At 35.2% G+C, this 27,746-nt stretch overlaps 1 protein-coding gene across 3 annotated transcripts in view; it reads right to left on the minus strand.

The window, feature by feature from the left end:
- Positions 1-5,113: 5,113 nt before the first annotated feature.
- The window catches only part of mbf1 (multiprotein bridging factor 1), a 75,478-nt gene continuing 52,845 nt past the window's right edge, over positions 5,114-27,746 (minus strand). For all 3 annotated transcript variants that reach the window (XM_081764661.1, XM_081764664.1, XM_081764662.1), the window contains exon 5: positions 5,114-6,036. In XM_081764661.1, the coding sequence (XP_081620787.1) occupies positions 5,975-6,036 (62 nt within the window). In that variant the 3' untranslated portion in view covers positions 5,114-5,974. The remainder of the gene's footprint in view (positions 6,037-27,746) is intronic.

Genomic DNA, 27,746 nt, shown 5'->3' on the forward strand with positions numbered 1-27,746 from the left:
AATGGGAAAAAAATGTTACGTGAAGTTCGTGAATATAACACAGGTAAATATATTTTGTATAAATTTTTATCGTATATTCACATAATGAGTTCGAAAGGTAATGGTTAACTACATTTTTGTAAGACATCAAAATATTTCATCATTCATTTCAACGAGATAGAATAATTTCAATTAAGACTAATTGTTTAACGAGGTTCATTCAATATATTAGAAAACAGTGATGATCTGAACATGGTAGAGTTACAGAAGTGATGTACGGTCCAGGATTCTTTATATAAATTGTGTTTTAAACTATTCAGAATACAATTTATATAATTATTCCTCCTTGTCTGAGAGCCATACACAACGACGTAATAAATATTCTGTCCATGAACTCTACATAACTTTAAAATTATTGTTCCTACAAATCTGTGTGGTTTTATCTTAAAGAGTTTCTATTTTCTCTCCAAACATTTGTTACTTTTTAATACAGTAGTCCTTGCATGAGCTAAATTTCCAGGCCCTTGTACTATAACGTAAGGGGAAGAGGCTAACAGCCTCGTTACTGTTTCTTCCATTAAACCCATATAGATCGATCATTATCGCACATTGCGCGAATAATAATATCGAGAAATCTAACATGGGTAGGACATATCACTACAACGGGATATATTGCGCGGGGGAAGGGGTATAAAATGTTAACTGAAATGAAATTTTACTTTTATGTCACATGCTTATGTTCCGTAGGCTAAAGGAGACAGGTGATTAATTAAAGTGAATAATTATAAAGGAATAAGTGGAATGAAATATGAAAGGGAACTGGGGAAACCCAAAAGACATTAAAAAAGGAGTTTTTGGTTGGATAAGTTGATGACTCATCAAACAGAAGTTATTCATATATATATATGTTTTCTATTTTTAAATCATGCTGTCGTACATACGAGTTCAAGTAACAGGAGACCATTAACGTTTTTGAACGTAATTACACGAAAACTTAAGAAATCGAAATCTGGAACTTTATTGCCTAGAAAAATATAGAAAGTAATTTATTAAATTACGCCAGGCTATTATCTTAATAATTGAATGCATGGAGAAAATATCTTCTACACATTGCAAGGATTTACTAGGAAAATCCCTGTATTATTATGTTAGATCTTAACAGCCATCTGCAGTGCACTCCACTTTATAGAGCCATGTTCGGACCATAAATTTTGGTTCAGATTAGGTCCTATTACCAGAATTTTATGTATGAAGAGTAGCTAGCTCGCTAGTCATGATTATCGTAAATTCAGCCACGATCAACCTCAGAGCTCGCTATACTCACGCAGTACTGTGATTCTGAATTTTCGTTATGCCTCTACGTTACACAGTCCTCGTTGCATGAATTTAACCAAATCAATGTTTCCAACAATCGAATATTGATTTAGAATTAACACAATCAGAGAAATTGTATTAAACAAAGAGTAAAGAACAATACTATACACTACTGAATTTAAAACAGAGGTTTATTACTTATAATATAGGAACGAGATTCCTTATTTTGGTTATCGATTATTAGTGTTACCTATTGCTCATATAGTCAAATCCGAAGATGAGTAATTGACGAAGTTTCACTATGTCTAGCCATATCAACCGACGAAATCGGCATTTACCATATCTACACCAGAGGTCGGGCAACCTTTTCAGCATCAGGATTTGAGAAGAGACTCTAATAAAATAGGACCAGTATTACTACTACTTGTATTCGAAATCAAGGCAAGTTTGAGGATCGAAAGCAGGATCTCGCGTACATAAAGCACGCACGTTCGCCACTGCTTGGTAAAGCAATAAGGCGGGAGGCTAATACAAAATTGGATTGAATCCGATCCAATGAGTAATAAGAATCCCGATGTTTAGTTTGGCGAACAATATGAGCCAATAAGGAGCTTTGTTTCTGAAGAGGTCGAACCTATGAGTTCCTTAACGCATACAGTTGATAATATCGACATCCAAATGGCCACGGTTAGTGGAATATTACAAAGAAGTTCATGGTGGAGGAAGGATTACAGTGATAGGAGAGAAAAAGACGCCAAGAGAAAAACAGCTTGGAACATAAAAAACATACTTAGAAAATTTTTAAAAAATAAGGCATCTGATGAGATCAAGCGACGTTGCTTATGAAGTTTTGAGTGTATCGTTTCACCTCTGAGTCCTTTCAACATCTGATCACTTTTTTAAAAAAATAATTATGAATATACAATTTAAAAAAAAATTAAAAAACTATTATCACAGAAAAAGATTAGTCTATGGCATGATTCTCGTCCCTCATTTGTGCTCTTAAAGGATAGTTTCAGTAAAATTCACACAATTTTTCGTTTTTGTAACGTACCTGTAAAACAAAAGCCAATATTATACATGGAAACCATAGGAACCTGAACTATGTAAGAGTATAAAACAGAGTGGTAAAAGTTTTTGCCACGATATTTTCAGCTGAAAAATGTCATCATTATATTATGAAGTCATAATAACACTATGTTCTATTTTTCACCTAGAAACAAGTCTAAAACTGGTTTCACTTTTCTTCACAGCACTTGCTATATTTAAGCTAATAGGTTCAAATTTTAACATTGCCTTTTGTATGAAGAACTTAAAATTGTAGTAATTTTACTCAATATTTAAATAAAAGAACGTTGTTGTTCACTGGAGTTAATAATACAGAGACACACTATTAGTTATGTATTATATATGTCACTATTACGTTGAAGACATAATCACACAGAAAAAAAAATACATACTGAACATCAATATATCAGTTACAATCGTTCTATTTTTTTTCACATCCTTTCGCTTCCAATTCTCAGACAGTATTCTTCGCGATATACGAAAGCAAATTTCGAGTAAGAGTAGCGTTATGTCCAGCGACGGCAGTGAATTGAACCTCAATAACATGAGATGTACATAGCTTGTGTTTTTCATTACATTCGTACGAAGCAAAACGCCATCACGGATAGAACAAGTGCGGGGAATACATTCCTGCTCTCTACGAAATAAAACAGTATGGATTATCCAATAATGCATATCATGAAGATCCAGGAAAGGCATCTCATGTGTGCTTAACACAGCCAGAATGGGACTAATGCCTAATAGCAAGACAACAGGCAACTCAATAACCTACCACTAATCGTGGCCCAGACATAATTTGGTAGATTCACGATCTTTGTCCCCGGTTCAAATCCAATAGCACAGAGAAATTACACTGAAATTACGTGTCTCGGAGACTACCGCAAACGAAATTATTTAACTGGGATTTAAACCTAGTACCATAGTATGTACTAATGCACGACCTCCACCAGCAGAAAAATGAACAAACGCTACCTCGCCGGAGAGAAATGGAGATATTTTATGACATACATTATTGAGGCGTGTATGTTTCAATAACAACAACAAAACTCCGGATGATATTTCACCTGCCATGGGGAGAACAACATTTTGAAAAGTAAAATTTCTCAGAAGTTTCATGGTAATAGCAGGGTAAGAACAAGTAAACAATATATTGGGTTGACAAAATTAAAATTATCTGTCTATTATAAAAATATAAACCTTACGTCTAATTTACCAAACCTATCTTGGCTTTTCATGGGGAATAAATACCATACAGTGCCATTCCTGTAAATTGACCCGATACACAAGCCAATGGATTTCTGTATATTTAGCCTGCTAATCTTTTGATGCAGATGACTTCAAACAGTGGAGGATCTCTGGAATGCCCTACTGCTAGAATAAGATAAATATCAACATAATTGTACTTGAATGAACTATACTGCACTGCAAGTTGGTGCAAATCAACACTGTTTCTATGGTCACTAAACAGAGCATCTTTCTTGCTACTGACGAGCACTTTCTTAAGATAAATAATGTTTTAATTTGCATAGATCGCGAACAATCCTTGGTAATCAGAGAACCAGCAACACTACTAAATTTCATCCCTTTACGTAGTAAAGCGTTTCCCAACCTTTTTCAACTTGCGGCACACTACGGGTGTAACTTGAATTCTCGCGGCACACTCATAGATATTATTATTATTATTATTATTATTTGCAAATATAAAATACCATGGTAATTTTTTTTCTGTGATTACTGATCTCCTTCTCACAGAGATGAAAGCTCGATCACGGGTTTATCCCTATGCTAATTCATTATGCTTATTTTTTATTCTAATTTTAAAATAGAAAACAATTGCAATGAAATATAGGACTCAGATTGTTAAAAAAATACGCTTTCTTTTTCGAAAACTGTATCCAACTTTTCACTAAAAACGAAGATTACTAAATAACGAACGAACAAACAAATGTCTTGTACTTTTAACTTTGCTGTTTTAACCAAAACCGGAGCATATTATTGCAATCACACACTTGCGATGCGTCGAAGTCAAAACACACCTGTTGCATAAAATGTTGTTCTGTCATTCACGTGCGAATGAGTGTTCTACGAACGTTCACTTGACGCGTACCGTACAAGTGCTTCCATTTCTCGGTGTTAGTATGACTCAATTGAAGCGTAACATAGCAGTTAACCGTGGAAATGTGTACGAGCCGAAATGCTGTCTGCTACACAGTAATAGATGTAGAATAATATATTACAATTACAGTAATTTTTCCATGGTAGAAATTCATAGTAATGTGAAATACAAAAATATACATTTTTTTCCTGTCCTGCAATTTGGTTGCTATAGAATTAACGGCCGCGGCACACCGGTTGGGAAACGCTGACGTAGTGATATGGGAGGTTCTCCGGCAGGTCACAAGACCACTTTGTATAACAAAGTAAATGTATTGCCATCATTTTCCTTTATCAATAGCTTCGGAATGAATTTGCAAACTTGAGTACAGTTTTCTGTGACGTACATTAGTTGAAACAGCACTCAAATTAACCCATGCATTCTGAATTTATTGATAAAAGGACACATGTCGATCGGAGGGAGGAGAAACGGGGTATACAATTTCCTGGTGACATTTCATTTTTGTCGTCTATTACATTTGAACAAGTGATCGAAATACATAATAATAATAATAATAATAATAATAATAATAATAATAATAATAATAAATCACTTTCCTCAGCCAAAATGTGAGATTAGAAAAATAGGAAAATAATATGCACTTTGTGTGGTTTTTTTATTTCTACAGTATTTTTTCAAGTAGTACTTCATTTTTATACATTACACACACAATACTTTTGTACCTTATTTAATAAATTTCATATCCTCTTACGAAATATTTACATTTGAAAGAATAAAGAATCATACCTTGAAACCAAAACCACTACAAAATGAAAAAAAATATATGTAAGCCTAGTATAAAAATGCAAGACATTTAATGGACACTCATTAGTCTTAACTCAAAAGACGAAAGTGAATCACATATACCACGTAACTAGCATTTACTTACACACAGTTGCTCTCTGTGCAGCTACTGAACTGAATATAACTCCAGTCTGAGTTTAACCTAGTTACAGCAGGAACATTCGAAAACGTAAAATGGATCTTGCACTATCATCAGCTGATTGAAAATAATGTGCAGTAGATGAAAATGACCTCCAAAAAGACTTTTTTTTATTTAATACTCTTTGTGTCAAGATTGTATTTTCTACAGTTACTGGAAGAAAATTAAAAGCATTATTGTGTACATCTTCACGATACTTTCATACTCATCCGTTAACTTAAAAATATTTATAATTTTGAAGTCTCAACAATAACTAAGTTTCTTTTCTTGTTTTTTCTCTTTTTTTTTTTCTTAAACAGAATGTAGCTATTTGTTACTGGATTAGCCGATTTTCACTTCCCTCCGCAACCGATTTGCATACCGCTATTGTACGAGTACTTGAATTGCACATGAACATTGAGTCCAAAAATGAAGTATAAAACAGCCACAAGATCACTCCATTCATGGTACTGCAAACTGGTAAGGATATTTTGCGTATTTGCATGATTCTTCCTTCTCTGCCCTCTGAGAGGTAATTATTTATGTCCTCCAGAGGGCAGAATTGGCTGGCCTCTGTCTTTTCCCCGAAGCTTTAATCCTGCAACGAAAAGAAGAGATGAACGCAACTATTTCAAATTAAAACTAAAAACAATTTTCAAAGAGATTTTACAAGTAGTATGTGTGTAAGGAGTACGTGTGTTACCGTCGAAAAAGACTCAACAATAGATACAATTTGATAGATTACGGTGTATTTTCATATATACAGGGTGTAACAAAAAGGTAAGGCGAAATTTCAGGGATTTCTTATCGGTAGACAAGTAAAAAATTCCTACGACCATATGTCAGGAAAGACATCGTTACAGAGTTATGGCCATTGAGCCGCCTGACGGTGTGAAGTAAGTCACATTCTGGACACCCCCTCAATGTGACTCAATTTAAACCTCCTCTCCTAATTAAGCTACGAAGAAATTTGGTATCAATGTCTTCCTGAAGGGTGAACTACGTGTAAACCACAGGCAAATATGGCGTGTTTGTTGTCGAGAGAGCCTGTATCCCTTTCACCTAGTCAGTACAGTCTTTGTCAGCAGCAGAATATCTGCCGCGAGTACGCTTTTGCCAGTGATACTTCTAGCAGTTTACACGAGAAGACATCTTCAATTACCATAATGTACATATTTGAGAGGACAATAATCTTCATGCGATCAGTCTCAGGAGACATGTTCTATATGTACATGTTCCATTCATCGTTGTCATATTTATCAAAAATAATATTGATGAACTTTGAAAGCTAGCTTTAAAATAAAGTGTACATTGGAGTGATGAGATAGGTTAACACCGCGAAACATTTTATACTGCACATGACAAATAGTTTTATAGTGTTTCGGAAAGAAATTCACCATTTTGTTATATACGAAGAAGTGGTTTTGGCAGAAAACTTTAGACATGGCCTTAACGTTAAGTTTCTTAATAATAGCACATATAATGGTAATTTTCACATGATGAGGGCACATATAAAGGGCACATAATGTACATATTTGAGCGGACAATAATCTTCGTGCGATCAGTCTCAGGAGACATTAACAATTATGTGCTCTCAGTGTGTGGTGCGGTATTGTCGGTGACACTTTACTAGGCCCTCACATACTCCCGTAGACGCTGACGCGAAACACTGTGATGTTTACCCTATAGGATGAAGATCCACATAGAGTAAGCATTACATTAGGTAGTCATGATCGAATATTTCGCCCGAGCGTTAACGACGAGACAAGCTATCACTAAAGTAATAGCTCCTTTCACCGCTAACCACACATAGGCAAAAATTTTAACAACCACCATCAACTTACGAATAGAATAAAACTTCAGCATCAGTTGAACTGAAAAAGAACATAAAATAGTAAGAACTCATTTATACCAATATATTCCACCATGCACACCAAAATGAAGAACACGAGGTGACAATTTCTAGGTCAGAATAACGCCAATGATATGCATAAAACAGTGATTATATTTTGTGCTAAGCTCGATACTTACATCTCTTCAAATGACATGGACAAATTATAACAATAGAAAGTGTGGATGTCTTCTGATTACAAAAATATAAATGGATATGCAAAACTTTACATTTTTATATGAACTGTTTGCAGCAGTGAGTGGAAAATGCTTCTCTTCTCATAAAGTGTTGGCGCCGAATGCTAGCTACGTCACGCAGCTTCCTCTTTGTCCCCGCTCCTCACGTAAGTCTCACCTACCAAAGTGACGTAAATACAGGTAGAACTGTGATTGGCTGCTTTCGATGGCCAAGGCCGTCGACTGCTTCGTCTGCCTCGTTGCTGATATAGAACGTACAACGATTAGTTACACTATTTGTTTAAAAGTAGCAGACTTTAAAATGAAATGATTCAATTGTCTGAGCTGGGCACACCAAAAATAATTAACAAATAAGTTTATTACAAATGGCTCCCGAACAGCTGATAGGTGAAGTTCCGATGAGATGCGTTTACCTTAAGAACCCTGGCAACACTTATCGTTTATACTTGCGTATGATGGAGACACACTGTAAGTTATTGAGGTATACATTGGCTAGTTCGCACAAGCACTTTGGTTAACACTGCACTCACTAATATAAAATGTTTATTCAGTTCAGAATTATAAGATATATATATATATATATATATATATATATATGTTTGAAGAGTAACACTTCACTGTTCACAGAGAACACAACATTAATACTGTTTATTGTCTGCACACACACACACACACACACACACACACACACACACACACACACACAATACTGTTCACATTGTCCACCAATTCAATGGAATATCCTCTTCGTTCATTCTCTTCCCATTGAATGAACACTCGATGACAATCTTCTGCACCTATCCTCTTCCCATTGGATAGGGCTAGGTCTATCGGTGGAAGTTATCACCGACCCCCAGCTCATCGCATTTAAGCAAGATGGTAAAGACAGTGTTAATTTTGAACTTAATTGACCAAGCCTCGTACATGAAAGAAACATCTCGAAGCTGCTCTCACCAGTTTGGTATGTTTATGTCTGTGTTAATACCAGGGTTGGCTGGTTTAAACCAAAAAACGAAAAATATTCGTAAAAGTGTAAGTGTTTGTAAAATCTTGATGAACACACATTTGTGGGTTATCACGTTTCACTCCCGTATATTATTCGTATTATATTCAGACCTAAATTCCCCATTCATTACTCAAAAAGATTATGCTACAAAAGCAACTTTCTTTTGCATAAGTTTATAAATGTTTGTTTTGTGATTTTTTTGTAGTTGTTGTTGTTGTTATGTAATTGCAATCAAAAAAAAAATCTAAATATTGTTTCGTTTCAATGTTTACTATTGATAAAATACATCGAAATGCCCTACTTTTTGTGTGCGTGTGTGGGGGGGGGGGTCATACAGACCCCATGAGAGGCATTCAGTGAAATGAGAAGTATCTTTGGTATCTATTTATGTATAAATGAGTCTGAGCCAAAGTGGACTCAAATAATTCGTATCTTTATTCACTTTTCTTACTGATATGCAAATTAAGTTGTTGTATTTCTTTAATTTGGACCAAAAAAGTCGTTGTTAACTAACTTGAACTAAATTAGTTCTTCTGTACTCCGTAGTACTTTGAAATTGTCCATATGTAATTCTGTATAATGTTTCACTTGTGCAACTGTTTATCTTTTTGTCCTTCTGAAATGACTCTTGACAGTTATATTAAGAAGCATGTACAGATCAGTACAACGTATTTTTATCAGGATTCCTTCGTGAGTGAGTCGGCAGACGTATCGCATTTGTGGCCAATTAGTCCCGGTTCCGAGTTCAAATAGGGGACATTTTCTCTCGGAGGTAGCTCGAGAAGCAGTTTTTATTCCGCTTTAAGCTTATGTGACCCCTTCCAGCATAACCCGGCTGTTGCATAACAATATCAAGGCGAAACAAACTTATTTCTGTTCATATATGATATGAATATATATAGCAAATTATTTAAACCAAATAAACCTGGTTTAAACAAAAAAAAAAAAAAACGTTTTTTTTTTCAATAAAAACCATGGTTTTTGCCAACCCTGGTTGGTACGTCTAGCTCCAATCCTACGACCATATAACGGTCAAAAAATAATGTGATATCCTGATCCCCTGAATACTCTGATGACATGATATCTACATGCTTCGTGACTTGTTTCTTTGTGTCTGGATTTCGGGACTGTTACCCTTCGCCCACGCGTTGCTACAGCTAGAAGTTGGTTGGACAAGCAAACTCATTCGCGCCTCTCCAGCCAAAACCGAATGAGTTGACCGGTCGAAGATCATTGAGTATAACACAGTTTAAACTATTGACCACACCACAGAGCCACCGTAAAATCCAAATCGAAAACGGCCGGAAATATCATAAAATAGAAAGTTGCTTGTTTGTAATCTTGATGTTATGCTAAATGTAGTATAATTCGTGCTGAGTGTCATTATATATACACTATATATTTTAAATCAGGTTTTGTTATTTATGCATGAAATTAATTTATAACTTGTAGCTTACGTTTAGTTCAGTTATATGTATATGCTTTCACTTTACGGTACTTATATTCTTGTCTGCCGCCTCCCAGCTCCGGTTTGGATGAGGATGTAGGTATCGGACGACTCGTGATTCGTCGTGGCGTAGCTGGGAAAAACGAGAGAAAGAGAGATAAAAGTACACTACATAGAGAGGGAGAAAAATAAAAGCGAGTGTCGTATACATGTTCACAGAAAATCCCAATCACGACGAATACCACGGTCTTATCCAACTTGGCGACAGGACAAGCCAGGACAAAATTATAGCAATCTTCGGATAATTGCTTTTAAACTACTATTTAAGTAGCCATACACACAACGCGTTTAGATTTAAATTTGTGTTGACAATCAATCTCCGTCAGCTGATACGCTGAGTTAGGTGCATAAGTAAATAAAAAATAAAGTTAACTGAAGTAAATTTGTTTGTATATTTGAAGTTGTTATATATTATCAAAGACTGAATTTATTATTTGTGAAAATTGTTCTTGTTGATTTTGGATATTAAGCATACGCAATCGGATGATGATCAGCTGATCGAGCATGCATATTTATATATATATATATATATATATATATATATACACACTTTCATATGAGTTTATGAATAAGACAGAATGTTTTGTACATGGTGCTAGTTTATATTTGTGTTAATTTTAATGTGGTTATAGTTGCAATATTTTCAATTGAAATGCTTGGCAGAGTAAGATTTCAACTAAAAAAAATGGATAGAAACGAATGATCTCAACAGTTGAAATTTTAACATTCTTAGTATTTCATGTTTTGAATATTTATTCATCACTTGTGTACTTTGGATACTCACAGTGTATGCTTTGAGTTAGTTGTTCATAATTTGTATCAATATGGAGCCCAGCATTTTAGAACAATTTCAAACTTTGTTAAAGGATCGCTTGATACCAAAGAAATTACTTTCACCGCACAAAGTTGGCCATTTGCACTTGATGTTACGGCAGAAGTGAGCACAGATGTAAGACGACGGATCATAGTCATAGGCAGACGCACAATGCAAGATTTGCAATCTATTTTAGAACAGTATCAGAAAATAGGAGACCCTAGGCATGATCAATATTTACATGAACAAATCGTAAGAGAACTCTAGCAAAGCTAAGAATAAAAAGTCCGCTGATACATCCGACACGGATTCAGGCAAGCAACTGTTGTGTAGGTCAGAACCATTGACTAGATACGCGACCCTAACTAAATATACACCACTGAATAGACGCGCGAATCATAACTTTGAATATACAGATTTTGAAAAATGCGTGGAATTAAAATCGTTATCGAAAGTAGGACCACAGTATGCTACAGAAGTTATGGTAGACAAGTTGTCAGGAAGTATATGAAATCATGCTCTCTGCTGAAACACAGTTACCACCGTTGAGTGTCAACCAGTCGAACAGCTGTAAAATTAGGTCAACTGATTTTGAATGTTTAGAAAGTAAAAACAGTTTAGTGGAAAATCATGTAGAGCAGGCGCAAGGTAATGTTATTATTGCAGAAGATGAATGCATAGAACGATGTCAGATCTCTGCACCCATAGTTATTGAATCACCACCATTAGTTTTACGTTAGGCTAGCGTCAATGAAATAAAAGTATACTTTGAAGAAGCAAGCACAGTTGACATCAATCAGGAAGTGTTTAAAGTAGTAACACCATTGATTAGCTATGAAACTAGGGAAATTTGTATGAATAAAATCCACTCTGAATGTGTTCGTTGTGAATTACCATCTTTAATAGTGCATCAGGCTAGTGTTAGTGAATTTCTGAGCGTAGAATTTGAAGTGCAAGGAGTATTAGAGATCGAAAAAACACTTGAGTATGCACAAGCCCAGGTTGCGGAAGAAAAGTTTGAGTCATGTAATAGCCATGCCGTACTTGCCGATATTTGTTTACACCGGAAATAATCGTTAGAAAAAACGTTAGTGAGACTATTGATTATGATTTTGGTGAACAACTCTGCGCAGTGGCGAACGAACTGTTTTGTAGGTTCGAACAGGAACTTAATGTGTCGTGCGTAACGTTTGAAGGAAAGTCGATAATAAATACATGTAGGACAAAACAGGAGGATGTCAGTGTCCAGAGAAAAGAAATAGGTAATACAGAGACAGTAACTAAACAAGGACTGATGCGAGTACCCGCAGACAGACATATTTTAAATGTAGTTGCAGTGCCGGCAAGGAATACCGATGAATTGTACGAAATGAACGGTAGCGTAGTTGTAGCGCGTACCCATCCTCTCGAAGAAGCCAAGGAAGGTATGAGAGTTATTTTTGTGCGATATTGAGGATTTAATGTTGTTACTTTTGTATCGCAAGCAAATTGTTTTGCGCGATTTCACGATTACATATGCGTCTGTAGTACCGTACGTGTCATTTGGTGTGAGTTACGTCTTTATGTTGCAGTTCGATTCTGTCCGTATCGACTTGAACATAGTGAGATAGGTCAACGACTTCAAATGAAAAGTTTAAAATGTAGGCCCGTAAAGAAAATTGTATTTTATGTAGTCAATAGCTCTTGCGTGGTTAATTGGTCAGAACTATTACCCGTAACCAGGCAAGAAAATAAAGTTATTGTCAATGAATGTAGATTGAAAAGTAAACATACACTAGCAAAGTGATTAAAATATAAGAATAAGGCCAAAAGGGAAGATAAAATAGTTCGAAATGGTCAACCAATTTTCCACAGCATAGTAGCTCGAAATAAAGGGATGTCACTACGCATAGCTAACAAGATTAAGGTCCATAAACGTAAAAATAGCGAGACATTGGGTCATGAGCATAGTAAATTTAATTCCTTAGCATATACAAGTTTTAAAGCTAGTGTTCCACCATCGCGAATGTGTAAAAGGGAAGTTCGATTGTACAAATAGTCGAAAGGCGAAACAGCAGATCGCTCGTGGTGACAACGATATTCGTCGACCTAATCTCAGAGTATGCACGAAATGCAAATGAGCAAACATCAGACATATATAAGAAAGTAAGCCAAGAATAAATGAAAAGTGCCATAGCAAGCGTAATTTGGGACGAATTAAACGCGGTCACAGATGAACTAGATGCAGATTGAATTCAAGCTGTAGGCGAGTTTATTTCGAATCGGACATGCGGAACAGCAGAACATCGAAAAAATGAAATGAAATCTTTGAGTTTTACGTCCCACGTTTATACCGGTTAGGCTAAAGGAGACGGTGATGATGAGTAATGAATGAAATGGTGGAATGAAGAAAGTGGGAAGAAACGGGAGAACCCCGACGAAACTCACGCACACGGTATTGTCCATCACAAAGTTCACTTGGCGGGAGCTGGGATCGAACCCGGGACCCCAAGCACCAGATGTGAACGCTCTACCACTGAGCCACCGCGGTCCCCAGAAGAACATCGACTCAGAGGAATTTTAAGAAAAGCAAGCGCGAAAATATAAAATCAGCTTGTAACAAATTTTATGGCAAATATAGTAATAGTAAGCGCAAACGCGAAAAGAAAGGTACCGTGATGCACTGTAAATCCAACCGTCGTAAACGAAGGCGTGTGATTGCGTGGAAATTCAGTAAATCTGCTGTACAAAGAAGAAAAGTCTCGCGAATCAGAGAAACTAATTGGAAAGGTATTCGTAAGTGCGTTGGATTGAAGGCGTACCAATCGGTGAAAAATCAAAATCTTAGCGCAACAGAAATTAGAATTTCTCCCGAACTTGGATTAAATCCCAGAAGAGATGAGAAACCAAAAATATCGAATTTAACTTTTTAAGCTTTTAGTGAGAATGAAAAAGAATTATTCATTTGTTTACTTATTCCCTCGAATTTCCAAAGTTAGGAATTTATTTTTAAGCTTCAAAGCGTGTGCCCACCGTCGTCAACGCGCCAGTCCAAGGGACCATCGACGTTTATTCATAAATGTGGTACGTCAATTTAAGTGTCATGTTTTCTGATTTCTTTACAGCTTTTGGAGATATTGGATTGGACTTCAAAGAGACCAAGGGCAGCACTGAACATTTTAAACAGGTAATTCATGTAGAACGCGAATTCGGACTTAGAAATTTTAGTATTGCCCCACCACTTTTGAAAAGTATAGCTATCCCGTTTTGGATATGGAATTTCTGTATCGAATCTTTATTAGGATGTTTGTGTTCTGTATTTCTTTCTTTTCAGGTGTTTCCAATTTTGGGACCAGATTTCATAATAAAATTTTATTATTTAATCTTGTTTCGAGTTTTATTCATTTTCCTTCATATTTATATGAATGTTTAGCTATCCTCATACAATGACACATTTAAAGAAATATTAGGCACTTAGAGATATTCACAAACCTATTTAGAGGGATATCAGCAACTATTACACTTAATTACGAAACTCGAATTTTGGGTAATTGATTAAAAAAAAATGTTCCTTGGTTGATAAATGTGTTTGCTTGGTGTTGTTACTGAATAATGGTAAAAATATACTAAATTCGTAATGCGAAATTAATTTGGCGTTGAGATATTGTAAATTGGGCATAGTTTGAAGCCATATTGAAAGTAATTGATAATTAATATTGAGTTTAGCAAAGGTATTTTTGAATTTCTTTACATATGGTGTTCACCATGAAAAGTCAATGTGTATTCGCTGTGATCATGACGAGACTTGAAATTTTATTAAGGGACAACGATATTATAAGTCAAGAAGAGTTAAAAGTTAATATATATAAATGTTTCACCCTCTTAGGGGCATCGTTATTTTTCAAAATTAAACGATGAAATTGGAGTAGCGCCCAATTAGGCCCCAGCTATGCAGTATCTTTGGGTTGTGTACTGCATTTCTAAATTCTGTTTCGGCCAGTATATAACCAGCAAAATTGATGTTTGGATTTTGACATTAATATAATACGAATTATGGTTAAAAGGAGAGTAAAATAATAATGTTGACAAAATGGCGACTCGGGATTGCTTTCAAACAGCATTTACATTTAAATGATACCGGACTACGTTTTTTGTATATTTTACCTATAGCTCCCTGACTCTATCCATCATCTGTTCCTTGCCCACAACATGCGGTACAGTGACCTCGCCACTGTAACTCATGTTGCGGGAACGCATCCGGTATTGGTGATTGTGTATTAGCCATTGCTTTTGAATTTGATTGGTTAGATATTGGTTTTGGTTATAAAAAATAAATAAACATTACTTTTGAATTTTTTATGATAACTTCTTTTCTTAGACAAGAAATGCTGAACTAGATTTGTTAAAAGTAGAGTTGATTAGTTAACGATTCCATTATATTCTGATTGTGGCAAACATTCCTGGACATGACTTTGTACTGATAGTGACAAGCACACTTTCACTCTCACGTTTTTGATTATCACTCAATTCATTCTGATTCTCCTTAGTTTCCTTGATCGCTGTGGTCAATTCTCGTTGCATAGCGAGTATGACCGTCTTAAGATCACCTTCTGCCATGACGACGTGAATACAACAAATTTGCTAACACAACAATTTGCCTAATTCTTCAAAGAATCTAAGGTTGCTAATGATACAAAAAAAAAAAAAAAAAACTCTAAATTTAGAAAGAACTTTTATATTATTTAAGCTTAGGATGAATGTGATTGAATTAGATTTCGCCACGAAATTTTCATGCACCTTATAACACGTCAAGATAGCGGCAAGTATTACGCAGCAAGTTTCGATCACCGAGGATTCCTAGGCCTACACCAATTAACAAAAAAACTGAGAATTTACGAAAAAGAAAAAGGTTACTGATTCGACATATATCCCGGCACCATTTTTGTGATGTTTACCCTATAAGATGAAGATCCAAGTAGAGTAAGCGTTACATTAGGTAGTCACTGATCGAATATTTTGCCCCAGCGTTAACGACGAAACACGTTATCACTAAAGTAATAGCTCCTTTCACCGCTAACCACACATAGGCAAAAATTCTAACAACCACTTTAAACTTAAGAATAGAATAAAACTTCAGCATCATTTGAACTCAAAAAGAACATAAAATAGTAAGAATTCGTGCATACCAATATATTCCACCATGCACACCAAAATGAAGAACACGAGGTGATAATTTCTAGGTCAGAATAACGCCAATGATACGCATAAAACAGTGATTATATTTGGTGCTAGCTCGATACTCACATTTCTTCAAATGACATGGACAAATTATAACAATAGAAAATGTGGATATCTTCTGATTACTAAAATATAAATGGATATGCAAAACTTTACATTTTTATATGAATTGTTTGCAGCAGTGAGTGGAAAATGCTTCTCTTCTCATAAAGTGTTGGCACCGAATGCTAGCTACGCCACGCTCTTTGTCCTCTTTGTCCCAGCTGCTCACGTGAGTCCCACCTACCAAAGTGACGTAAGCGCAGGTAGGACTGTGATTGACTGCTGTCAATGGCCAAGGCCGTCGACTGCTTCGTCTGCCTCGTTGTTGATCTATCCGTTGCAAGAACGTACAACGATTACTTACACTATTTGTTTAAAAGTAGCAGCCTTTAAATTAAATGATTAAATTGTCTGAGCTGGGCACACAAAAAATAATGCACAAATAAGTTTATTACAACACCTATCGATACTTCCTGGAAATCCACATCCTGGATGCATTGGGTAACTTGCCCTTGGCTCTACGCCCACCTGTGAAAATGCTAATCAGTGGACAGCTTCATCCTTCAGGAAGACATTAATACGACATAGGAAGACATAAAAAAAGTTTGCGGTTTCAAAGCACTCTGCTAATGAGATAAGAGTTCGGTTCAGAAACAACGATTTCTTTGATATTATCGTCAGAGACTATAAGTCTGAGGAACACCTGCGGGTAAAGAAAGAACAGAGTTTCTCACCAGCTCGGAAGCGTTCAGAGCCAAGCAAGAAAAATAACTTTTCGTTTTCCGTGAATAAGATAATGATTTTGCATGATGATTAAATGTTAAGAAAATACAGTCTGTCCAAAAGTGCAACCTTGTGGCCATGCTAATGGTCACAGAGTTTTAAATTGAGGCACACTGAGGGGCGTCAAGAATGTGACTCTTTCACACCGTCAGGCGACTCAATGGTCTAACTCTAACGATGCATTTCCCGACCTATGGTCATATGAACTTTTTTACTAGTCTACCCATAAGGTATACCCATGAAATTTTACCGTATCTTTTTGTTACACCCTGTATATACAGTATATGAATAATAATTTATTCCAGTAAAATAAAAACTGTCAATTATTATTAGCAACGAAAATCGTACCTTTTCGCGCCACATTTTTTTTTTCGATTGTTTAGAAAATTCGACATAAAAATTTCCCTCAAGCATGTTATTTAGTTCGGGTCGATTTAACCTATCGACTGATACATGTCTTATATTTGTATAATATTTCAGTTAGACAAAAAATAAAATTTAACACTTAATATCACTATACTGTAACTCATTAACCATATTATGTACTATAGTCTTGATAGTGTCGGAAAGAGTAACTTAATGTGGGTGTATTTCAATATCAGTTACACCTCATGAGTGGCACGGTTTCCGTACAGCATCAATTTTTAGTTTTTCAAATTAATTCTTTTATTCATTCTCTGGAAAACTACGCATCAGCTTTTCTACTCACACTTATCAATATATTTAATACAATAAGATCTATTGATTGGTATATATCTTATCTTTGGACATCATTCCCGTCAAACGCTATTAATATTGTAAATGAGCTTTCACAAGTCGCCCTAAATGAAATGTTCCCAGAATGTTTAAATTTTTCATTTAATCTTACAACGGCAAAAAGAGGTAAATAGGCATCCTCTTAAGTTAAAATACCCTGACTTTTTGAAGTTTCTTCAGCTTTTCATGAAATTCCGACATTCCCAGGTTTTCCAGGAGTTTCAGGTCGGCGAGACTCCGGCTTAAGTTCAAGTTATTTCGAAAGCTTTATCTCCCTGCCCGTCTACTGAGGATTTCCAGTATAGTTTGTTCTCTTGTGTTGACTGAGCGAAATATTTCTTATTATCTGTCCACAAAAGCTCACCAATCTCTCTCATTTCTAATTTCTTCTAAATAGTACTTACCTACTGTAGTTATCTTTCTGTCCTCCGGCACAACACCTTTAAATCCCCCATTGCAATCAATCATGTACCCTATTTCTATCTACCTATGATATCCTTTACTTTCATTTCTTTTTTCTACTTGCTTCTTCGGTCGTGTACGAAGTGATTGTCGCATATGTTTACTTCCACATCTGTCTCCTTCACATTGTCTGATCGTTATAACCTTGTCATCTACGAAACTTTACCTCCATTATTTTCGTTTTCCTTAAATCACTTCAACACTATTTTTCAAATTTTCTGATTTTCCTTCATGTAATATCGTAATGGTGTTTCACGCTTTTCTTCTCAATCTTTTACTTTCCTTTATAGTAATATTTATGTTTCCACGTTATGCCTCTGTCCAATAGTATTTCCCCCTCAAATACACGGAATTTTATCACCACGAATGAAATTTTTCGTTTGAGGCGAACTGGGGAAGCTAATGTGATAGGTATTTTCTCGCTGCTTGTCTAATCGTACAGTCCAGCAGTTGCAGTCACTCTGATAGTCTGATCACGCCCAAAATTAGTAACATTGATCTCTACGATTTCCACAATCTGACCACTAGAAAAATAATTACCTTCTCCCAAGATGTAATTCGTCTTGCTACTCCATTTAGACAAATTTGATTTCGATGGACTACACCAGAGACTAACTACACATATACAAAAATTAAGCTTCGTAAAGGTTGGTCTCTATCAGGGAGGGCTAGATGTAAAGTAATTTTAAATTATATGTTCTAATGGTAACTGCAAAAAGTTTTACATAAAATTATTTATGAGCTACAATCCTCACTTGGAGATCGCTATTATTATGTTGCCAAATCGTTGTGCTATACAAAGGGTCTAAATAGACCGGAAAGTTTGAAACGGGAATACAGAGACGAGATTACAGTTCAAGATTTTAACTGAAAATTAATATTATAAAGGACGCAACTACAAACATATATACCGCTGAAAAGATGGGTAAGCTGTCTTGCAGATGACTTCCAGTAGATTACCACAATTTATGTTCAAATATTCCTGAAGTCGTCGAGGAACATGCTGCCTACCTTCACGTAACATATCACAGAAATGTTGACTATATCTTTAAGGATTCTTTATTTCAGTTTTTCACCCACCCACCCCCAAAATATACACACACACACACAGGATTAAGTTGAGGAATCTTATACAGAACTGAGTCACCTTCAGTGTGGGACGTTCTCCACATTCTTGAAACCAGACATTGCCACACATCTGGAGAAAGCGATACATTCCTGTAAGTTTACCACTATCTTAATCTTAAAACAATAATAGTCCACGATGTCACACAATGACACACTGCAGCATATGATTAGTTTTTTAGTGTGTAAAGAAATTGAGTTTTCGAAGGTGGTCTAGCTGCAAGTTATAGGGTTGGAACTTAAAACCCTACGTCTATATTCGACAATCGTTGGAAGGTCATTCGGCTTTACACGGAATATGTTGAGCTCTTTGATTATAGCAGCTCGATGATCCTAGGTATTTCCTTGTGCAATTGTTTAGTCTCTTGGAGTTGTTTTCAGAGTTGAAACAGTTTCCTCAAAATTTTCGTACCTGTGTAGTTGTTGTATGGATGGATGAAAATTATTATACGTCGTGCTGTGTTAAATGTTTTCGACATCCGATCGCCACAGTCAGTTTTTACGGTAGACCTTTACCATAAATATGCAATGTGCACTACTTCACTGCTCCATAACAAAATGGCAATACGTTTCTCGCATGGATTTGCATGTTGCATAGTGCCACCAACTTCATCGTGTTCCTAAATAAAAGCTCAAAATCTCTTATCTTCTTGTGACACCCTTTGTAAGCTTCTTACAATACAGTATTCGTGAATTAAATTTATTTTATCGTTTGTTACTGATTAGTTGTAATTTTTGCGTTCATTCTTCCACTGTGGAGTTTTATAGTAAAAGCTGATGTAAAAATCTCAATAAAGTAATTGTCATTTATTTTTTACATTTTTCACATTTCCCAAAATAATATTACTACACTCTCCTAATCATTTGAAATCTCAAGTTATTATTTCATGACAAAATAATGAGTTGCAAACGATTAGTAATATTTCGAAGTTCCGATCACAGTATTATATGAAAACAATCCCTTCTTAATTTAGCTATTAGGTTTATGCATTAGTTGAAAACCCAAAAGAGACACAAAATGAGCAAACTTTTAGTTTCAATGTGTATATATATATTTCAAGTCCACTTTACTTCGCTACACATTTTCTTTATTTTTAAACACACACACATTTGTCAATACTATTTATTTTGGACCCTAAAATCGAAAAAAACAGCATCTCCTGTCACAATGTAACCTAACTATAAGATTATTGTCCTCAGACGAAAGATGAAAGACTGGCGTGTAATATTCGAACATAGGTTCGGTGCTGATAACAAGATATTAGCAACTGTACTGGGAAGACAAAACGTCAAAATATTATCCTACCATCGAAAAATTAAGCCATACTAAAACGTCAATATCTAATGGTTTACGGAATACAAAAATGAGTATTGAAAATGAGCAAGAATATTAGAATTGATCCCACATTTTTTTTCTTTTTTTTTTAGTGAATATCTAATTGTTTACTGAAGTAATACAAAAATTAAAACTGAAACGAAAATGAATGTGAACATTAGAGTTTATAACGATAACGTATTAGGGTTAGGGTGTTTTATGTGAAACTGGCTCAGAAGAAGGAAATGAAAATATGGTAGCTAAGTCAATTTTTTAATATACATTATCAGAAGCGGACTGTCATAAGGGACCCAATGGGCCCGGCCCTCCCATCGTTTTTGTATGAATATAGAAAAATGTATGTATCTTACGTTATCCTGCTAGTATTGTTGCTATAATTTCCCTCTGAAGCAAAAACAGTAGTTCTGACTCCTTCAAGTCAGTTTTTTCATATACTACTTACGCTTATGGTCACGCTATTCACGCGGTCAGTACAAAATAAAGGGGAAAAGGGCCTGGACTGTTTCAGTGTAGACTTAGTATCGTCTTGTATTGACTCGTGTGGCGAAGAACGTGAAAACCCAGCTTAAATGTAGGTGAGTAGTAATGGGGTCACTTAGCCTCACTTTTTGGCCCCTGGGTCCCTGCCTCAGGACCCATGGTCCCTGGCCGGGGTCAATGACCTAGGGGTACATAGGACCACCCCCTCTAAATTTTGGCAGGGGTACCTTGGCCCACCCCCTAAATTTTGGCAGGGGTACATAGGACCACCCCCCTTAAATTTTGGAAATTGCCAAATCTAAAAATTTGGTATGGTAGCCTAGGACCATAGTATGTACCTCTATCAGTATTGGGTGTCTATGTCGTTCCCTTTCATGGGTAAAAAATTGCCAAAACTTCAAATTTCGGGGGTTTTTGACCTAATTTATCCCCTTGGATGAGGTATTATTACCCTATATGGTTGTATGGGCGTATACAGGGGTCCATTACCTTTCATAAGACATGGGTATATTAATGCACCCCTTGAAAAATTTGGGAGGGGTACCTTGGCCCACCCCTTAAATTTTGGAAATTGCCAAATTTCAACATTGGGTATTATAGTACAGGACCCTAATATGTATTATGATAAATTTGGGTGGTCCACCTCATTCCCTTTTAGGGGTACATAGGACCACCCCCCCTTAAATTTTGGAAATTGCCAAATCTAAAAATTTGGTGTGGTAGCCTAGGACCATAGTATGTACCTCTATCAGTATTGGGTGTCTATGTCGTTCCCTTTCATGGATAAAAAATTGCCAAAAATTTAAATTTCGGGGGTTTTTGACCTAATTTATCTCCTTGGATGAGGTATTATTACCTTATATGATTATATGGTCATGTATAGGGTCCATTACCTATCATAAGACATAGGTACATTTGTGCACCCCTTTAAATTTTTGGGAGGGGTACCTTGGCCCACCCCTTAAATTTTGGAAATTGACCAATTTAAACATTGGGTATTATGGTACAGGACCCTAATATGTATCATGATAAATTTGGGCGGTCCACCTCGTTCCCTCCAGGGGCACAAAATTGCCAAAATATAAACGTAAGCAATACGTTATACCACGTGTTTGGTTTTTGGTCGATTTTATCCCCTTTGATGAGATGTTATTACCTTATATGGTTATATGGTCATGTATAGGGGTCCATTACCTTTCATAAGATCGGTATATTTGTACAATCCTTTAAAAATTTGGGAGGGGTACTTTGGCCCACCCCCTTAAATTTTGGAAATTGCCCAATTTAAACATTTGGTATTATAGTACCGGACCTTAACATGTATTATGATAAATTTGGGTGGTCCACCTCGTTCCATTTTAGGGGTACAAAATTGTCAAAATATAAACGTAAGCAATACGTTGTACCACGTGTTTGGTCTTTTGGCCCAATTTATTCTCTTGGATGAGGTTCTATTACCTTATATGGTTATATGGTTATGTATAGGGGTCTATTCCCTATCATAAGACATAGGTACATTTGTGCACTCCTTTAAAAATTTGTGAGGGGTACTTTGGCCCACCCCTTAAATTTTGGAAATTGCTCATTTATATATTTGGTATTATAGTACTGGACCCTAACATGTATTATTATGATAAATTTGAGTGGTTCACCTCGTTCCCTTTTAGGGGTACGAAATTGCCAAATTTTAGTACAACCACGTGTTTGGTCTTTTGGCCCAATTTATCCTCTTGGATGAGGTCCTATTACCTTATATGGTTATATGGTCATGTATAGGGGTCCATTACCTATCATAAGACATAGGTACATTTGTGCACTCTTTAAATTTTGGGAGGGGTACTTTGGCCCACCCCTTTAATTTTGGAAATTGCTCATTTTATATATTTGGTATTATAGTACTGGACCCTAACATGTATTATGATAAATTTGGGTAGTTCACCTTGTTCCCTTTCATGAGTAAAAAAAAAAAAAAAAAATGCCAAATTTTACTACAACCACGTGTTTGGTATTTTGGTTCAATTTATCCTCTTGGATGAGGTCCTATTACCTTATATGATTATATGGTTATGTATATTGGTCCATTCCCTATTATAAGACATGGGTATATTGATGCACTCTTTAAAAATTTGGGAGGGGTACCTTGGCCCACCTCTTTATTTTGGAAAATTGCCCAATTTAAACATTTGGCATTATAGTACTGGATCCTAACATGTATTATGATAAATTTGGGTGGTCCACCTCGTTCCCTTCCATGGGTACGAAATTGCCAAATTTTACTACAACCACGTGTTTGGTATTTTGGTTCACCCCTTGATGAGGTCCTATTACCTTATATGATTATATGGTTATGTATATTGGTCCATTCCCTATTATAAGACATGGGTATATTGATGCACCCTTTAAAAAATTTGGGAGGGGTATCTTGACTCATCCACTCAGTTTAGAATTGATTAATATAAGCATTTGGTATCTTCGTACAGGTCTTCAATATGTACCACTATAAATTTGGATGGTCCACATTGTTCCCTTTCATGGGTAAAGAACTACCAAAAATCAAATTTCGGATGTTATTGACCCCTATTTAATACGTTATATGGTTTATTACCTCTATATGTTTATGTTCTCTTTTAAATTTGGGAATTATCAAATAATAAAATTCGGTAAACGTTGTCTAGGACCCATTGGTATTCCTCTTATGGCCAAATATTCAAAATTTAAAGGTTATTGACCGGCTTTATTATTGAATAAGTACAGGATTTATTACTTTTTCATAAGACACAGGTGTATTTGTGTACCAATCTAAATTTTGGGAGGGGTACATTTCTTATTGTCATATCAATAATTGGTAATTGTTCTTTGGGTAAATCATTGTGAAATATGAGTATGATCACGTGATCAGTTATTGACCTATGATGGGATTAGGACATTGGTACATTTAAACTTTGTAGGATAATTTGAGAATGCGTCATTGGTATTGATTATTCCCCGCCAAATATAAACGTAAGCAATACGATGTACCACGTGATTGACCTTGATGAGGTAGTGTACAGGGATACATAGCTATCCTTATTGAATCTTATGACTCATAGTCTTAAGGGAATACATGCTACAACACTGGCAAAGTTATTGTTAATGCAATTTCATTGGTTGATCACTATCTTTCGTGCAATCTGATTGGTTGATCACTATCTTTCGTGCAATCTGATTGGTTGCTGATTTTCAAATCTTTGCTGTATTCAGTTTTAAGTTTGTTTAACATTTAAAAATCTTGGTTTCGTTCAACATTTTGCACTCACTGATAAATATGATCAAAACCGTTTATTTGTTAATCGAATAATTAAAAAACCGGATAAAGTTTGACGGTTAACCGTGAAACGTAAAATTTTTAGTTTGAAAATTTTTTGTTTGAAAGTTTTTGTTTGAAAACTCTTGTTTCAAATTTGTGTTTGAATTTTTTGTTTCAGAATTTTGTTTGAAATTTGTTTCAAAATTTTTTGTTTGAAAATTTTTTTGTTTGAAATTTTTTGTTTGAAATTTTTGTTGCAAAATTTTGTTTGAAAATTTTTTGTTCGAAATTTTTTGTTTTGAAATTTTTCGTTTCCAAATTTTTTTGTTTAAATTCTTTTTGTTTCGAAAGTTTTGTTTGAAATTTTTTGTTTGAAACTTTGGTTTGACATTTTTAAAAGTTTGTGCACTCATTAGTAAAGAACCGGAACTGTTAGAACTAAAACCTCTGGCAACATTGTGGTGCAATAGTACACGTCAGAACATAGGGTTGTACTTGAAATGAAAAAAACACAATTCATTGAAATGGATCATTTTATTACACTCCACATACATCCATACCAGATAGTGGTTCTGGATATTGTCGATACAATGTATTTTGAACTTCTTGCACTAGTTTGTCTTTAGCATATAATTTTAATTCCAGTTGAAGTCTTTTAAGGTGTATTGCAATATCAATTGGTGGAAACTCAATGTCCATTTGATCACAAATAAACTGTTTATCAATACAGGTATGCACCCACGAACGATGTTGACAACCATCACAATATCTAGATACATGTTGTACAATATGCATAACACATTTTTCAAAATAGTACTTTTTCAGGAATATACTGGTTTTGTTGCACACTTCCACTGCATGTTTCACACACTGAAATACGCTGATGAATTTGTTCCATTCTGTTTCCGTTAGATACACCATGTTGCGAGGGACATGAAATGTACTCTTTTTACGTAACAGCACCATCTTCTCTTCGAGGACTGTACGCATAACCACTTCATGATTTGAGCCTAATGATTTGACTATGGTCACATTTAGCTCATCATGAAAATAATCGTTCATTTGGTCGATTCGTGAACATAATATTTGCCATTCTTCACAGGTCAGTTGTACACCAAATTGTTCTGCTTTGCCCAATCGAATCACAGGTTCAAATGTTCTAGCACTGATACCAATCATCACATGTTTTGTTTGAAATATATTTATTGGATAATAGCTTGCGAAGATGAACTCTTTATCGTTAGAAGTACACATCTTTCCTCCTGAAAAGCACTTGCTCAAATGATTTCGTGGGATGACAGTGTATTGGTTGATTTATAGTTATTACTGACGTCATTGGTAAGGAATGTGCTGACGTTTGAATTCATGGTTTCATCACAGTTGCTGACGTCATGCTGACCAACCAAATTCATACAACTATGTTTGATGTGCTGATTCATGATTTCATCACAATTGTTGACGAATCCGGCTGTGTACTAAATTCAAATTGATGACTTCGACCCAAGAATCCTTTGTAACATAAAGATACAAATCCTGTATTTAAGAAACGCAGCAGTTCTTCTTGTTTTGATGCCTCCATGGGAAAATATCTTGCTGGTAAAATTATATTCTTATCATTTTCAAGCTTCACTACGATTCTTAATCCAAACTTTGTAGGTATCATTTGGCTAGCTAAGATTCTATAAGGTACATTCTGTTGTAAATCAGTAATCTTGGTAAATGATTTCATCACATCACGTGTGTTTAGAAACTGCAGACAAGTAGCCATGATGAAGTTATCATGAATACTAACTCGAACGATACTTATATATGATGCAAAACTGATGACGTTGCATTATCGTGTTCTGACGTGTACTATTGCACCATGTTCTGACGTGTACTATTGCACCACAATGTTGCCAGAGGTTTTAGTTCTAACAGTTCCGGTTCTTTACTAATGAGTGCACAAACTTTTAAAAATGTCAAACCAAAGTTTCAAACAAAAAATTTCAAACAAAACTTTCGAAACAAAAAGAATTTAAACAAAAAAATTTGGAAACGAAAAATTTCAAAACAAAAAATTTCGAACAAAAAATTTTCAAACAAAATTTTGCAACAAAAAAATTTCAAACAAAAAAATTTTCAAACAAAAAATTTTGAAACAAATTTCCAACAAAATTCTGAAACAAAAAATTCAAACACAAATTTAAAACAAGAGTTTTCAAACAAAAACTTTCAAACAAAAAATTTTCAAACTAAAAAATTTTACGTTTCACGGTTAACCGTCAAACTTTATCCGGTTTTTTAATTATTCGATTAACAAATAAACGGTTTTGATCATATTTATCAGTGAGTGCAAAATGTTGAACGAAACCAAGATTTTTAAATGTTAAACAAAACTTAAAACTGAATACAGCAAAGATTTGAAAATCAGCAACCAATCAGATTGCACGAAAGATAGTGATCAACCAATCAGATTGCACGAAAGATAGTGATCAACCAATGAAATTGCATTAACAATAACTTTGCCAGTGTTGTAGCATGTATTCCCTTAAGACTATGAGTCATAAGATTCAATAAGGATAGCTATGTATCCCTGTACACTACCTCATCAAGGTCAATCACGTGGTACATCGTATTGCTTACGTTTATATTTGGCGGGGAATAATCAATACCAATGACGCATTCTCAAATTATCCTACAAAGTTTAAATGTACCAATGTCCTAATCCCATCATAGGTCAATAACTGATCACGTGATCATACTCATATTTCACAATGATTTACCCAAAGAACAATTACCAATTATTGATATGACAATAAGAAATGTACCCCTCCCAAAATTTAAGATTGGTACACAAATACACCTGTGTCTTATGAAAAAGTAATAAATCCTGTACTTATTCAATAATAAAGCCGGTCAATAACCTTTAAATTTTGAATATTTGGCCGTAAGAGGAATACCAATGGGTCCTAGACAACGTTTACCGAATTTTGTTATTTGATAATTCCCAAATTTAAAAGAGAACATAAACATATAGAGGTAATAAACCATATAACGTATTAAATAGGGGTCAATAACATCCGAAATTTGATTTTTGGTAGTTCTTTACCCATGAAAGGGAACAATGTGGACCATCCAAATTTATAGTGGTACATATTGAAGACCTGTACGAAGATACCAAATGCTTATATTAATCAATTTCTAAACTGAGTGGATGAGTCAAGATACCCCTCCCAAATTTTTTAAAGGGTGCATCAATATACCCATGTCTTATAATAGGGAATGGACCAATATACATAACCATATAATCATATAAGGTAATAGGACCTCATCCAAGGGGTGAACCAAAATACCAAACACGTGGTTGTAGTAAAATTTGGCAATTTCGTACCCATGGAAGGGAACGAGGTGGACCACCCAAATT

Source organism: Thermobia domestica, chromosome 7 (assembly GCF_964235325.1).
Source record: "Thermobia domestica chromosome 7, izTheDome1.hap1.1, whole genome shotgun sequence".
Taxonomy (NCBI): domain Eukaryota; kingdom Metazoa; phylum Arthropoda; class Insecta; order Zygentoma; family Lepismatidae; genus Thermobia; species Thermobia domestica.